Raw genomic sequence first — 16795 nt, 5'->3', positions numbered from 1 at the left:
ACAATCGATAGTGTTACAACACTAATTGTGACTGGATCTGCGAAAAGGCCTTTCCAAGTTTGATGATCAAGTCATAACCCATGCATTAAAATTACATCCAGGATTAGTGCTATGTTAGGAGTGTAAAGTGACCAAATTTCAGGCTGGTACCATATTCACAAGTGAAGTTATGGATTGCCAAGTACAAAAAAAAGGCTTAAGCCTTTTTCACAGATGCGGTCACAATTTACGGAACTGAAACGCGCCGGATTTTCTACAGTTTGTGTTATGGCGGGAGGATAACGATGGATGCGACTTCTCCTACAGACCGTATAGAACAGTTACTCAACAAATACAAGGTGTGGTCAGTGTTAGCTATTGATATTCTTGATAAATGCACTAGGCGCGCTATAATCTGTCCAGCGTCATCACAGACAGCAGCAACGCGTCAAGCCCCAGGTCTACCCCTCTCTTCACTCCTACCAAGAGCGACAAGTGCTCATGGGATGATATTAATAAACAACTGAGGAATCACGGGTTTGCTGAGTTATCTTTTACCACAACCAGCGAGCAAGAAAATGGTATGTCATCTTGTGATACCCTGCACACACACACGCACCTGTACTCTCTAATTTTATAAGGTAAATGGTAATTCCGGACACTCTGATAAAATCACTCTAACACTGCACTCACAACGAGTTAGCACAAACTCTAGGAATCGTTTTAAAGCCTATCCTATGGTGCATCTGCGGTACAAATTTCGTTTCAATACAATCAACTGCTGAGGAGTTATGATCGGAAATTTAACAGCATGTAAAAATACAACATGCGGCTAATTCCGGACACTTCGAATAACAAACAAGTAGCGCCTTCTACAGGTTGCCAATCCTCTTTAAAAGTGTAGAGACTAAAGTACCACTCATCTGGAGCTTATAAATCAAGTAGAAAGTTCATACCCTTTGGGAGGAAGCTATTCTTATGATTTTTGCTATGCAACTACCCGAGGGTATCATCTTCTTATAAATCTTTTGAAAATCGAAAACATGAGCTTGGGCTGCCTGGTTAGATTAACATTTGCAAAGTTTTTGAACAAAAATACCCGTGATTACGATACAAATTCGTGTCAAACGTCGTGATGGAATAACGGATTCGCTTCAAATTTGGTTTGTAGATAGGCCATAGGACACTGCATTAGCATACCAAATTATAGGCCAAGGGATTCTTCCATTGTTGAGAACGATATAAGTGTCCGGAATTAACCACTGTCCGGAATTACCCGCACTTACTTACCTGCTGGCAGATTGTAGTTTCAAGAGGTGGCACTCTAATCCTTAAGCTGCAGTTGGGCTGCTTAAGGATTAGAGTTGGGCTGCTTTGTCTCTTCTCCATCACAGTAATAACAAAAATATTAGCACTTGCTTGAAAATGTAACAGTCCATACATTACCTCTAAAAGGGGAAAAGCTCAGCAATTGTAAGCCTAAAATTCTGGCTCCGTATAAAGAGGTCGAGGATATTAATCTCTCAAAATGCTGCCAACCATTTGTACTGATCGGTTAGATAGTTACTTAAGGTTACGGTATAGTCACAGGCAATCATTCAAAATTTTGAATGACTATCGATACTTTTTGAGAAGTCCATAAAACCAGTCTAGCAGGGTGAAAAGTTTTAAATGAAGGTGAAGCTCTTCATATTTAATGTTTTTATGTAGCTACAGTGTAGTTTGAGGCAGGTGGAACACTTACAAATTTGTTGTAGTAACACAGGTAAGCCAGCCCGTACATCGCTCAGCTCCAGCTGTCACTACCATGTTTTTCCGCCGCCAAATACAGCAAAAGCTGTAGGCTCTATTGGCTTTTCTGGGGCATAATGATACTGTATATTAAATTTATTAGGTCCTGTGGAAGCGTTTTTGGCATGTTTCTTCCCAGTGACTCAGATACAAGCCTTCAAAGAGCTTGTTTCACTCGAAAAAACTACTAAAAGTTCAATAAAACATCTATACAACCAGTAACTTAAAAAAAGTGCTTCCACAGGACCTAGATATTTTAGTTGTTTAGTCACTTGTGTTGAAATTAGAAGGATTCAGTAATCTGTTAGTCTGGTTTTTGGCGGCGCGTTTTTATAAAACATCGCTCTATTGTGGACCACACACCCAAGAACAGTCATTGTTCTGTAGTAAAAACAAACAAGCACAATTAGTTGTATTGCTAACATAGCACAGTTGTTGAAATTATTTATCCCTGCTTGGTTTAAAGCAGGTTTTGTAATTTGTTCCGCCCACGCATTTAAAACTATTCCGTAACCTTAAGTGCTGACGATTTGCGTAGAAATATTTTCCACGAATAACAAGCTTGATACATGCAGTAGACTGTAGAGAAGTGAAAAGTTTAGCAGGAATTCTAATAGACTTATGAATTGAAATTGTCAAATATTGGTCGTGATTTCTGTGTATAGTACATGTACAAACCCCATACACAGTCACAACTGGGAACATGTCTACACTAGGTGGTGTATCATTGGATTCCTCATCATTACAATCATTGAAGACCACCATTACTGCGTTACTAGAAGATGTGGAGCGTAAACAGAACCTCGTACAACAGATACTAGGCAATGCCAACAAGGAGAGGTAGGTGGGTTATGTTATGACTTAGGGCTCTGCGGTATTGCCAAAATCCTTTATTTGATATAAATAATGCCTAAGTAAGGTATTGCCCTTGAATGGACAAATGTTGAATAGGAATGGTATTTAGCAAGTGGAAAGGCAAAAAAAAAAAAAACATTTGCACTCAATTACCCATTCTGTAAACACAGTTTGTTTTGATGCCACAACATCTAATTTGTTGTATTCTATTATCCACTACGGTATTTTCGATATTTTGATATCACAATTTGGTATTGAGTCCAAGTATATAGTATTGAGACTTTGTTAATATGTCGCTATGACTAAATATACAGTGTGTAGGTATATATTGCAGAGCCCTAGTATTACTTATCTTGTGTTGTGGTTTTGTAATATTTGTGTTATCCCTAAAGGGCCAAGTTGCGTTGCGTATGTTTATTCCTTGTCTCTGTGCCCAGTGGTATCATTGACGCACACTGAGTTTAAATGAAGAAAATTTGTGTTATTTAATATTGCAAATGGTTGAGAATGAGAGACTCTAATAGAGCAATCACACTCAACAGTTTACTCTAATAGAGCAATCAGGTGTGCGTAACTTGAATTCCCTTGACTAGGCAATGGTTTAGGCATTGCCATATAAGTGGCTGTGTACATGTGTGTGTGTTGAGGGAAGTACCCTAAGGTATAGCTATACCAAATTGCCATGCTATTCAACAAGTCAGATAATACCATTCATGTTACACTGATTATGGTTTGTACATATGCTTGCTCATGAAATTAGTTTTAAGTGAGACAGGTATAAGTGAGGATAGCTGTAACAGTTCTTATGTGGGAGGATGTGTCGCAGCTTAAACACATTTGCTTTGTAGGAAGTTTCAGTCAAATTATTAATAAATTATTTGTCCTTGCAATTTCATGTTCTTTATTTCTGAAGACAAATACATATTCTGTTGAGAAAGTGTTGGCACAGGTATAATACTGCCGTTATATACACCACGTAATAGTGACCACCTGAAGCTGATGAGGAAGGAGACTGATCAGTCAAGACATCAGGTATGTGGAGGGGTGTGCTAGTGTGGGGGAAATTTCTCAATTGTGCATGTGGCTTAGTGTGTTTTTGTGTTTCATTCAAAAATTTCTATCCTTTAATGCATTATTTTGTGGATGATCACAATACCTGAATTCTTTCTGCTAGCAGGTTTTAACCATTTTACAAACCTGCTAGCAGGTTTTTTAGTGTATCTCCCATAGGTCAAAACATTTCGTGCATATAAGTGTATATTATACGGAATCTGTTGAATAAGCCCTCAGGCCCTTAGTCTCACTGTGTTCATGTGTTACTAAGCACCTGAGGGTTTAAAGATTCCATAGACTTCACATACTACTCTTTATACTTTATTGACACTACACTTTAATTTGGCTTATTTTGTGGCTCTTTTGCAGTACCGTATAGTGGATTTATTTTGAGAGGGAATTTTTGCGAATTGGCAGTCATCCACGAAAATTTTCCACCTCAAAGTTTGCAGCTCGATCAAAATGGCATTGTTTGAGTGTTATAGAGATTGTGAAGAAGCTAAAATTTCCCTCTGTGAAACTTGGGATGGTGGAAATCTGGAAAAAAAAATTCCTGCCTTAAATTTTTTTTTTGTTCTATGTTTCTAGCAAAAATACTGGGCACCATGATGACCGTTTATGCTCACAAGACTTTTAAGGAAATGTATGTTTGTTGGTTAACCCTCCCAACAATTATGTTTGTTCATTTTTTACATTGCGCCTGAAGGAGTAAATTAGCAAACTTTAGACCTAGAATGAGTTGCAAATACAATCAAGAGTTCATAATATTTGTAAAGGGGACTCTTGATACAGTGCATGATCAAAAACAACCAGGTAACTGTGACCTGTATGATAACTAGCTGTTACATCCCAGTGTGTGGGAGTATCAAAGTGCCGCGCTGGGTTATAACTACCATACAGCTAGACAGAGCGGCGCTGCTACTGTACGATATATTAGTTATCACCCTGTTGGGGAGCCACTCAGTCTCTTTCGTTACATCATAATAACCGTGAATGGCATTGTTTACCAATGGAACAAAGAGCCAAATAAGGAAATATTGATACAAAACACACCAATACAGCACTTAGAACTAGCTAAATCTTACAAGAAAACTGTTAATCCTTTACACAATAACACTACAAGTTACCAATACGATAGTTTAACAAATGTCAAGAATAGTCCGTGATGATTTTCGCTCCAGCAATCACTCCCAACGGTCACTATGGTGAAGAACTAACTTCCTCTAGCTTCATCATTCTATCTCGGACTATGGTAGCCACTTGTTGGTCTTTATTTTTCTCTTGCACACCACGCGACACCACCATACCAATTCTTCTGACAAAGGCGAATCGTACCTGGAACCGCTGCTTCATAACACCGCCCTTCGCTACAGTTTGTAGGCAGTATGTAAGGTCTCTCTTGTAGCTACGAAGTAGAATCTCCACACAGTTCGGACGAAATCTTGAGCACAGTGACAGGAACTCAAACCGGAACTTAATTTACTATCTGTAAACTTCTGCGCACTCCTGCGCACTGGGATATAAAATAGTTATATCCCGTATACTCGGATGATATCATTGTTATTACACTCGTCCTCCGCCTCGGACTCGTGTAATAACAATGATATCACCCTCGTACCGGGATATAACTATAACATATACAGTGACAGCCCCTTGAATATAATTAGATATTTCAGGTCAGTATTCATGTCTTAGAAAAATTGCCTGAATATATGCCATTCATTCATTTCAGTCCAAATTGTGTTTGCGAAATGAACATATTTAGGTGACAGTCACAAGTGACAATGGTACAATGACGCCACGAGTACAAGATGGCTGCATTATTTGGGGGGCATACCTGTTGCTTAGAGCTCGATATCTCCTTCCCTGGCTGAAATATGATCGATCAGTTTCTCCATAGGCACCTGTATATTAGTCCCCTTCCAAGACAACACAATGAATGATTTGTATCGCATGTTGGAACATTTTTGAGATAACACTTATTAGCAATGGCTTTTGCTACGTTATGATCATACCTGTTGGGTATCTTGCTTCATGAGTAAAATATGATCAATCAAAACAATTTCTCCATAGGTGCCTGTCATTAGTCCCCCAAATAATGCGGCAATCTTGTGCTCCGTGACGTCATTGTGGATAAAGTCAATATCCTACTCTCATATACCCCTGTAGAAAGGCGTATCGTGAAGTTATGACGTAACGACAAGATGTTGTGGTTTGTGACATACATGAAGCCGTAAAAGTGCAAGAATCATTAGCACCGTTTCACACTTGCGACGCTCAGGATAGCCATATTTGCGAATGGCCTAGTAAGAAACGTCTATGAAGCGGTCTTAACCCATGAAGGAACGATTGTAGTTGGGTGAGAAATGCTTAGAGCTGGAGTTAATTTGGTTGCTAGCGATGTTGGTAAGCACGCGTTCAATCGATACCATGTTCAACTAATGACATCATTAATTATACAAAGAAAAATGGGCGAACTCAGAAGTGTTACGTCATAACTTCACAATACGCCTTTCTACAGGGGTATATGAGAGTAGGATACTCTCCTTAGTATATATATTATGAACTCTTGGTATTATATAGTATGTGATTTGTATAGTAAGTAAAATCTGATTTGGTGTCTGTAATACAACTATAGTGAACATGTCAAGTAGGTCCCAAACATAGCTAAGGTGTACTTCATGACCTCCTTAATAAAAGCACCTCGCTCTAGTGACCATGTAGGTCCCAAACAAAGTTAAAGTGTTCTTCACTGAAGACCTCATTTGAAGGCGAGAAATCACATCATAGAGAAGGGATGTTGACTCTGCAATTTCATCTTTAACATTCATGCCTGCTTTTCTCAAAAGTTCAAGGTTGTTACAATTCTTCAATGCTGCTTCAGATTTCTGACCTCATAAGGCCAATACTCTGAAAGCCTAGGTTGAGGATGGACATTATCCTCTCCACTGGATTAAGAATTGTGAGGGGCAGTCCTGGCAGTGCAGAGGTAATCTAGATTCAGGAAAGGGGCTATATAAGAGATAGCTGAATTGAAATGAAGGTGGTTCTGTGGTCTGATCCACCATCTGTGTAAAGAAACAATACAGGTTTTTACAGTAGAAGCTTACAGTTTCAGCCATAACAGTATTGTGCAGTTCAGAGACATTCCTCAAGGCACTTGAGGGTTCAAATATAGCTTCCTTAAACCCAACATACACCTGACCGTCATACCATGAACCATCAACTGAATCTGTAATATTAATAATTCCCAAAAGAATTGTGGGTATTAGGGGAAACCATGTGAAATCAGGATCGTATATTTGAAAACTCTTGGATCTGAACTTTAGTGATGTGATAATATTGTGTATCATGATAAATTTCTATATCGCGATTTAAAAGTAGAAAATTTTATATTGTGATATTATCGTGACACAATGGTATACAAAGTTTGCTGAAAAGTATAGGTTATTGCACAAATCCAGGTATCTTTGCTATTTTAGAGACCTGAGGAATGGTACAATAATCACAGAGGGTGAAGCCCGAAGTGATTATGTGCCATTCCGAAGGTCTCTGAAATAGCGAAGATACCATGGATTTGGACAATAACCGATTTAGACTATGGCTCTACGGCTCTGGACACTGCCAATATTGGTGGCTTCCTGATCGAATTAGTGCTAAAATAACTCACTGGTAGGCTTCCTGGATGAATACAATCATCTTTATTATCCGGAGCGATGCTTTGTTTACACTCTAGCGATGATTTATGATGGCTGTTGTGACTGGAATCCAGCAAAACACGTGACGCAAGTGACAAAATTTTGTCACGGGTATCTAACCAGTTTAGATACCTACCTGCGGGTATCTATTGGATTTTAAATATCTCATTAACAACTAGACTTCAAAGCATACTATGCGTGCCATAGTCTAATGATGTTTAGGACAGTACTGCAAAACTTAATTTTCTTTAATAGAGACTTCTAGTTGGTTAGGTGGTGCTACATTGTGTTGTACTTTTTGTATACTGTATGTATAAATGCTACATCTGTCCAGGGTCTCATACTGATTTACATATCGTGATAATTTATCGTATTGTGATAAACTAAGTGTGCAATAATTGAGATAAGCAATATACAAATATTTTGTATCACACAACACTAAAGTACTTGCTTCCCTCTCTTCAGCAGCTGCAACTGGTGCACCAGGTTTGCCTACTTTCACACAGTGCTTGTCATCCATACATAAAAAAAAAAACATTGATTGGTCCCTAAACAACACAGCATACTCACGTAAATGTTAGCACAACAGTAAAGTTCTCTTGATACTGTCGATGATACGAACATTTTAAGTTGTTGCAGATTCTGGAATCTTCCAGAGAAACAGGACCCTATCATTCCTATGTTTGCAGTGTAAAGAATACCAGGGAACAGTGAGACGTTTCTTTCTAAGTCTGGTATCAAACGGTATGGTAGTACTGTTTAAGTAGGGATCCCCTCGAAAATTTTGTGTGCCACCAAAAATTCTGCCTTTAAAAATTATCCTAGAGACATTTTACGCCACAAAAATGACCTTTACAGAATAGTACTAGTCCATACAATACTGTACATTAAATATAACAAAACACTTACAGGTAGCCAGATATAGAATTTTTTTAAATCGCCAAAACTCAATTTTTAGTCTGCCTGACTGCCTGACCACAGTTGCAAGGCTAGAGGCCAAACGAAGCAGCGTACAGCCACCATTTTATGCCACAATAACAAACTCACAAGTGGGATGTGGTTCCAACGAGCATAGGCCCTCTGCGCCTTTTCTTTTATCTTCAATCAGGCTGCTTGTCTTCTTCATCCAATGAATATATCAACACTTTCTTTCAGCAGCATATTTAGACACCACAGAATTATTTCAGAGCTGGCTGAGTTGCATTTCAGAAGCGCTTCAGTCCCGGCGCTACTATAGAAGAGATATATTAGCTAGATGTCTGCTTGCAACTCTGCAATTGGGATCCCATTCATGATAGGTTCGTGACCACTCCCATCAAATAAATATCTATATAGGTGGACTAATAGCGATAGATACGGAGACCACATGCACCTCTTAACTATTTACAGTGGAACCTCAATTATCCGGACCCACTTATCCGGATTATCGGTTAACTGAACTACGGAAATGACTGCTCTATTAGAGTAGTGACTGTTCTATTAGGGTAGTTGACAATATTTATGTTTTTTAAAGCTCTTCTAAGGTTATTTATACACAGTTTCAGAGATATGAACTTTTCAAACTTATGGACCACCCCTGGTCCCAAGAGGTTCAGATAACTGAGGTTCCACTGTACAGTAAACAAGATAGGGCTCAAACGAATATTCGAATACCATTTCTGGTATTCAAATATTTGTTTCAAAGGAAATATATAACATCAGTGGTAGAGTACATGGAAATTCTTGATCCCACATAAGCATATCTATGACACAAGTGGTCAAATCATGTTTATTCTGAATTGTATTAAAGAGACATCTTGTACAACCGCAAGATTATTGATATCTTATCCATACCAATGCTGAAAAAGAATATTCGAATATTCGGTAGTTGTGAATAAAGAATATTCGAATAGTAAAAACCACTATTCGTTTGAGCCCTAAAACAAGATGACCTCACCCCAGCCCTTAGCTAGCTGCTCACCCCTCGGCTGACTCGAGATATACTCTAATACAACAGTCATTCTGATCTTCTAATAGAACAGTCACAAGTTACAGTCTAGCTAGCTGTGCTACACCAGAAAAACTAAACAAATAATTTTTTTTTAATTGTTAATTTAAGAATGAAGTTGCAATAAAAAGTAGTGAAACAAGAGATGAATGATGCATGCTATTACAGCATAGCTCGATGGGAAAGTCCCTACTTTGGCACATTAGCTATAATAATTATTTTGCTCTGTGCCAAAGTAGTGACTTTCCCATCAAGCTATGTTGTAATAATATGCATCATTCATCTCTTGTTTCACTACTTTTTATTGCATAGATCCCTACTTCATTTTTAAATTAACTATTTTTTCTTTGGGTTTATAGTACAGAAATCATTAAAACCAACTCTCTTGTAACATGGATGCTCTCTCATGATGTTATTGAGTGGAGCAGTTCGGTAGCTAACTGGAGCAGTCGTGGGAAGAAATTGTTCCAGGGTCTGAGTCAGGAACAACATTAACATCATGTACTAACTTCATACTTTTACATTTTTCTCTCAAGTATGTACAGTAGTCATCCATCACTGTCATCGATTGGCACACACACTCTCTCCATTGTTGCTGTTGCATCCAACTGGTGATCTGACTTCTATCAATGTTGGACATGTCTTGTAAGGGTATCCAGATTGCAGTTGCCAATGTCAAGCTTTCTGTGCTTGCTTTTCTCAGAGTACTGCAACTCACACATTTGTCAAACAGCTTTGGTATGGAACAAGACTGTTGTTCAAGTGTTGAATGATGTTCATCTATGTACCATAATATGTCACACCAGCAATGGACTTCTTATCATGTGTATCACCACCATCACTCCACTTCTTTTTAATAAACAGAGTCAAAATGTCATTAAACATTTTTTATTCCTACAGTAGGTGTGAATGTGTTACGTAACTCACTCATCCTTTGCTGTGCTAATTGACTTGCTATAATTGTTGCATAGAGCAGCGGGTGTCTTGAGCTATGGTCAGAAGTACTGGTAGTAGCAATCTCTTCTCTCCATTGAGTCTACAGAACAAACCAAATTGCTGACATCATTGAGAAATAATTTTGCTGCCCACAACATGTAGATTATCCCTCCCTGTTCCCACCTGTGTGCAAGCTAAATGACTGTGTTGAAGTTTCACGGCAAACTGTTGAAGGAGTTTCAGTGATCCTACCCGAGGCTTTTCATATAGACTATAAAAGTTTCTCCTGGTGACACATTACAAATAGTCCATGAGATAGCAAGCTCTTCATCCACTGTAGCAGATATAAGGCGACACGGAGTGCGTCATGTACATTAGAGGATGTGGCACGTTATAAGCACAGCAATGAAAGTTGAGGTAGCATTGTTTTATTACAAGCGGAGCAGGCAGTTGATGAGAAACTATTAATCTACTTTGCCTGGCCTTATTTGTTGAAGTATTGTGATATATGGTATGTGTGGGTCATGAATTTACAGGAGGGGGTCATAAACAAGTGTAAGAAACATTAGGGATTTTAAACTAGAGTAGGAACGTAGTACCCCTATATAATTACTGAAACATACTGGATCAGAGTAATACATAATGCCCAATTGCAGTACTATAACACAATATCCTTGTTGTGCATTTTCAATATGGAATCTCCACAGCACAGTAGGGATATTTATTTCTTATTGTTTTACAGTAATTGTGCTACCAATAAGTGCAGAAAATAGATACAGTACGTTACTACTTATTATTGGAGTACCACATTGTCCTTACTCTAATTTTTTCTTACACTTGTATTAATTTATCGTGTACAGAAAGTTACAGTACATCATACAGTACAATAATACTGTATAGTAGGGACCACAAAGGACTAGGTGTGGTCCTGATGCCTTCAGACAAGTGTAACTTGATAATGGCTAAGGCTATGGGCAGCACAGTAGGGATATAACACTTATTGTTGTTTTACTGTGATTTAATATCGTGTACTACTCCAGCTTGTTTCAGTATTTTTTATCGATGTGCTATGGTCCCTACTCTAGTTGAAAATTCCATGTGTATATCTTATACAGGTTGACAATTTACAGAAACAACTCAGCTTACAAGCTACTAAGTACAAGGTGTTTTATGTGTAGTGAATCTGCATGGTGTTTGATTTGATTGTTGCCATAGGAACTAGAGGAGGTACACTTAGTGTCCCTGAAAGATCATGCCCAGCAGATGGAGAGTATTAAAAGGGATCACACTGGTGTTGTGGCAACATGCCAGGAGCTGCAGACTAAATGCTTGGAACAAGAGACAGAAATCAGCCAACTGAAAAATCAGCTAGCCACACTGAGGTGAATGTTGTATTAGAGTAAACCATATTCCTGTGTTAATCAATAAGCCCCTACACTAAAATTACCACTTGACAGCTACAAATTTAGTTATTAGTTTTGTGCTAGCCACAATTGTGAGCTAAAAAACAGAAGTCCCAAGTCAACATGTTGTACTGTATGTAATGTATCCACACATCCTTGTTACCACCCCAACAGGTTGAGTACAGACCTACACATGTCGGATACAGCTTCCAGTCAACAATCCTCTCCAGTGAAGAAGACTATTGTATTGCCACCATATCCTGACCAGCAACTTGAGACTGACTTTCATGTGCTGCAGACACAGCTCAACAACCTGAAATATAAGAATACTAAATTACAACTAGATTTACAGAACAGGTCAGTTGATTATGTCTCTTATTATATTTCAAGATGCTATCATGGTTGCAGACCTGAGAGGCAAGAACTTAGACAAATGCAAAAGAGAGTGAAACAATTAGAGCAAGAATTGATGCAGTGCAAGTATGTAATTCCAATGTATTTGTGTGTAATTTTAGTTGTTGCTATGTTGTGCATGTGTATGTTGATAATTTGGATTCCCACACTGTTACCCATGAAGTATGGTACTAGTGCTGTCCCCAAGAATATGTACTTGTACTGACTTCTATTCATGGGGCTAACAAGTTGGAAGACCACAATATAACTTACACAGTGGAGTTAGAAGCACACAACAACAGTATGCATACCATTTTGAGTGGTATTGGAGAAAAGTCTGAGGTGATATTATAGACGCTTCACTACGACTAAATGATGAAAGCTTTAGATGGTATCAAAAGTGACTGTTCTATTAGAGTATTTTGATTATCAATCAAGTATTGTCTTAAAAGATTACCTCTTCTCTCCCCACATCCATGCTCTTATAACTTGTGGTGTGCCAGTTAGAATGTCCGTGTAACAGGCAGTGGATTTGTTTTTGTAGTTTTGTATGCACATGTTATTCACCCACGCTCCAGGACTCTACTGAACTCAGAACAGCGGGAGGTTCATCAAGCTCAGAAACATCTTGAGGTAAGATAATGGTAGCTACTATATATACTTTTTTCATGTTCTCCTCAATAGTCCATATGTGCTGTACTTGGGGTGGGACGTGTTGATCAGGTGACACCCTGCCTGCAGCAGTACCAGCTGATGTTTAAGGCTATGAAAGACATGGAGAAGGTAGGTGGGGCTTGATGGACTGCATGGGTTGGGCTCAAAATTAATTGGTATGTTCTTACAGTGTCTAGCTGGTGTGGTGGATTTGATGGCACATCCTAACTCACCAGTCCTGCAGCACAGCCCCACCCCCCACCATGGTCACATGACCTGGTGTCATTACTCATGGGATCATGTGATACCCACTCTTAAACAATGGCTGAAGGAACTCAATGGACTAAAGGTCATAATGTATTTTGATGTGGGTGTTTACACATGTTAGTATTCATAAGCAAGAGAAGTCACACTTCCACATAATGTGATTTGTACTAAAACTGTCTGTTTTTATGGGCTTTATCCACAAAACAATATGATCAATCAAAACAATTTCTCCATAGGCGCTTGTACATTAGTCCCCCAAATAACGCGACTATCTTGTGTTCGTGACATCATTTTGATTGATCATATTGTTTTGATTGATCATATTTCAATCGTGAAGCAAGATACCAATCAGTAACCAATCAGTAACCAACAGGTATGGGTATAAAATAAAGTAACGAAAACCATTGCAAAGTGCAAACGAGCACTATCTCAAAAATTTCCAGCATGTAATGCAAATTGCGTATCATATTGTCTTGTACCCATACCTGTTGCTTAGAGCTCAATATCTCCTTCCCTGGCTCGATCAAACAATTTCTCCATAGGTGCCTGTACATTCCCCAAATGACGTGGCCATCTTGTGCTCGTGACATCATCGTAGGTAAAGTCCATTGCCTTTTGCCACAGGTACACGAATACTTAAATCAAATTGTGATGTCACTTACATTATTGCTTTGCAATTGCAAATGTTTTGTCTCACTAAAATTTGTGCTTAATACAGTAAAGTAGATAGTTTTTCTTGATAGAGGTCAGTGCTATCTATATTGATGGCATACCAATTAATGCAGAACACCAACTAGTTGAGTCCTAAGGGACCTGTAAAATCAAGACACCTTAATAATCAGGATACCAGGGTGTTTATATTGTGCAGGACTGACTGTACAACGAACGTAATCTGAAATGGTAAACTGATTGTTCTATTAGAAATTGACAGTGGCATTCTCACACATGTGAACGTTTCAATTATGTAGCTAAATGCCCACTAGAGTTTCCCTGTAAATGCAATCACACACACACCTTCCTTCCTTCTCCACTGCCCCTCTGGGTCACATGGCCTTCTTAATTGGAAGGGACAGACAGCAACAAAGGTGGACAGTCATGCCACCAGTACACACCTGGTTTACTGGCAATGGTCATGACACAGCCACATGGAAACCAGAAGACTCATAAAACTCCAGTAGCATGTGCCCTGGCATTATGACAATGTCCACCAAGCTGTGCCTGTCCTAAGTGCAGACTTCAGTATCCCCTGGGAGGCTTGCAAAACCTCCACAGGGGTACCAGGTTGGTGTGTACCAAGTGATACTATCAGGCAGCATCCTGGGCTTGGCACACAGTAACCCGATCTCGTGATCGTCATCAGCTTAGCTGGCTAAAAGTCATTGCCCATGGGTCACCTTGTGGAAGTGCTGACTGACATGGTCTTAACACACACACACACACACACACACACACACACACACACACACACACACACACACACACACACACACACACACACACACACACACACACTTGTACACGCAATTATGCAATCATAACTATTGTGCTCATTATAGGAGTTGTATGCAGTATTTGCTGATGTTTGTGACAGTTTGAAGCTACACAGACCCAAACACCACATCAGTGACACTTGTGAGTACTCCACACTATCTGCTAAACAAATGGCCGGCTTGTTGAGGAAGTGGTTACTAAAGGATCCCAATAGGAAGGTAATTGTGTTAACTTAAGCACGACTTATTTAAAAGTGCTTTCAAGTATTTGTCGTATTGTAGCATTTGTGCTTGTGCTGGTACTTAAGCACTTTATGAAAAAGTACTTGTATTTTAAAGCACAAAAGCTGCCATCCCTTACCTTCATTAACTAATTAATTATATAATACTTAAAGTTTGTCAGCCAAAATGTGCAGCAGATCAATCATTTTTATTTCTTCTGATGTTCTGGCTTCGTACGTTGTACAAAAATTATCTTCAGTTGTACTAAAGACAGAGATAATAGCAGAGAAACTGTGTCTTCTGTACTGAGTCAGTTTGTGAGGATGACTTTTTTTAGGCCACATCTAAATGCTGCCCCAAGACTATATTTTGATCGACGATCGACCAGAGTTACATTAACGGAAACAGGCAATAAACAGCTAGGCACAAGTGACCATAAGAGTTACAGTATTATAATGTAGAAGAACCTGTTGAGAAAGAAGAAAACTTGTCCATTTATTTATATGGGAGAAGGGAGTGATGAATTGGGTATGCATAATGTATAGTAACAAAGCTAGACTTTACAGTACAAGAATTTGTTGTTTATATGGGGGAAGGAGTAATAAACTGAATAACATGTTAGATTAGTCTTCATCAACTGTTTCTGGTAAAATTTTATTACTGATAGGGAGCATCTTGCAGCATAATCTTAGTCATCTTTTTCACTATTTCATGCTGCGCCACAATCTATCCATTTGCCCTCAATAATAGCAGGTTTGGTGGTTATGGTTTGAGTTCTTTTGCATCTTTGACCAAACTTCGTTTTTCCCCATCTATAAGTTAAGTATACTTATAGTTATGTGATAACAGCGGTTCACCATATACATATTGTCTTTTTGATGCTACTTTTGCAGGTTGCCCAGCAACAGGCTCTAGTTACCATGGTTACCCACTACCAACAGATGTTTGGTGTCAAGTGGGTGGGTGGCGTGTATGCATCAATGAGCCGTGTTGCCATGACAATGGAGGAGACACTAAACGTGTTAAAGACAATCAAGACCATCCTCCATCTTGGTAAGCTCACATGATCCACTGGATAACATGACCTGCATCACATGATAGATGACTCAGCAAGTGGGAGGCAACTAGTTGCCGTGGTAGAGCGGTTGGCTAGTAACCATGACAACACTGGCTTGATGGCACAAATAGTGGAACAAATTGGAATCACCAACCCTAACCAGTTTAGTGACTTGTTGACCTCCTGTTGATTGTGCATGATCTACTGTAATGTACTCACTTACTTAATCTGTTGACTGCGTGATCTTTAAATTTTGCTTTCTCCATTGATTATGCATTTTATATGTGTAATCTGTTGATCATGTTGATCATCAATGTATCTAGGGTGGTGGAGAGGTTAAAATTGTGTCAAAGGTTCTTCCCAGCCTTCCAACAAGTCATTATTGAAATACAAGAGTTTTTAGGTGAGTTTGTCACCCCATCAAACTGCACATGGTTACACAACATGTTATACACCCTCCCCCACTGATGTATGCACACTGTTACACACCGTCCCCCACAGGTGTACACACACTCGGTGCCATTTCTCCAGCTCTACATGACCTACACAGAAGAACAGGAAAGTGATCCATCACACCATAGTGACTATGTTGTGAATGTGTTTTTAAAAATAATTGCACTACTCAGAGAAGGCTGGTTATGTATCATAATCCCTGTAGTGTTGACTCTCAGTTAGCACATTTGTCGAATCACGTTTTGTGGTTGTCGATGTTGGTGGCATCAACATTTATATTTTTGGCAGGTGGGCAGGTTGTTTCATCACGTGATCCGGTGTCACGTGATCCCCTCTTAGCGCAGGTCGGTGACAGGCGCGTAGCTGTTTTTCGAGCCTTTGTTGTAATCTGTATGACTCGATGTTGGGTTTTTGGCCCCTGCAGCTAACTCGAGCCTATCTGGGCGAGAGTTCCATAGCCCGTGCTGTAGAGACGGGTCTGACCTTTCCCCTTATTCCTTGTCTATTAGGAGTAAGGGAGTATGTGGTGGAATTTGTAGAACAGGGTTGGGAGTGGG

General features: G+C 39.2%; 1 protein-coding gene across 1 annotated transcript; it reads left to right on the top strand.

Annotated features, from left to right (window-relative positions):
• Nucleotides 1-229: 229 nt before the first annotated feature.
• On the top strand, nt 230-16415 carry LOC136269397 (centrosomal protein of 70 kDa-like). Its single transcript, XM_066064947.1, has 16 exons — nt 230-338; nt 383-560; nt 2487-2610; nt 3609-3657; nt 11415-11462; nt 11515-11681; nt 11877-12059; nt 12111-12182; nt 12674-12728; nt 12780-12878; nt 12940-13098; nt 14573-14725; nt 15622-15781; nt 15830-15947; nt 16109-16188; nt 16287-16415. Exons 1-16 carry the CDS (start codon nt 285-287, stop codon nt 16349-16351), a joined length of 1764 nt encoding a protein of 587 aa, XP_065921019.1. The 5' UTR covers nt 230-284; the 3' UTR covers nt 16352-16415.
• The last annotated feature ends 380 nt before the right edge of the window (nt 16416-16795 follow it).

The sequence above is a fragment of the Dysidea avara genome, chromosome 10 (genome assembly GCF_963678975.1).
Source record: "Dysidea avara chromosome 10, odDysAvar1.4, whole genome shotgun sequence".
NCBI classification, from domain to species: Eukaryota; Metazoa; Porifera; class Demospongiae; order Dictyoceratida; family Dysideidae; genus Dysidea; species Dysidea avara.
Note: the sequence above shows the minus strand (reverse complement) of the source record. Positions and strands in the feature narration are given on the sequence as shown.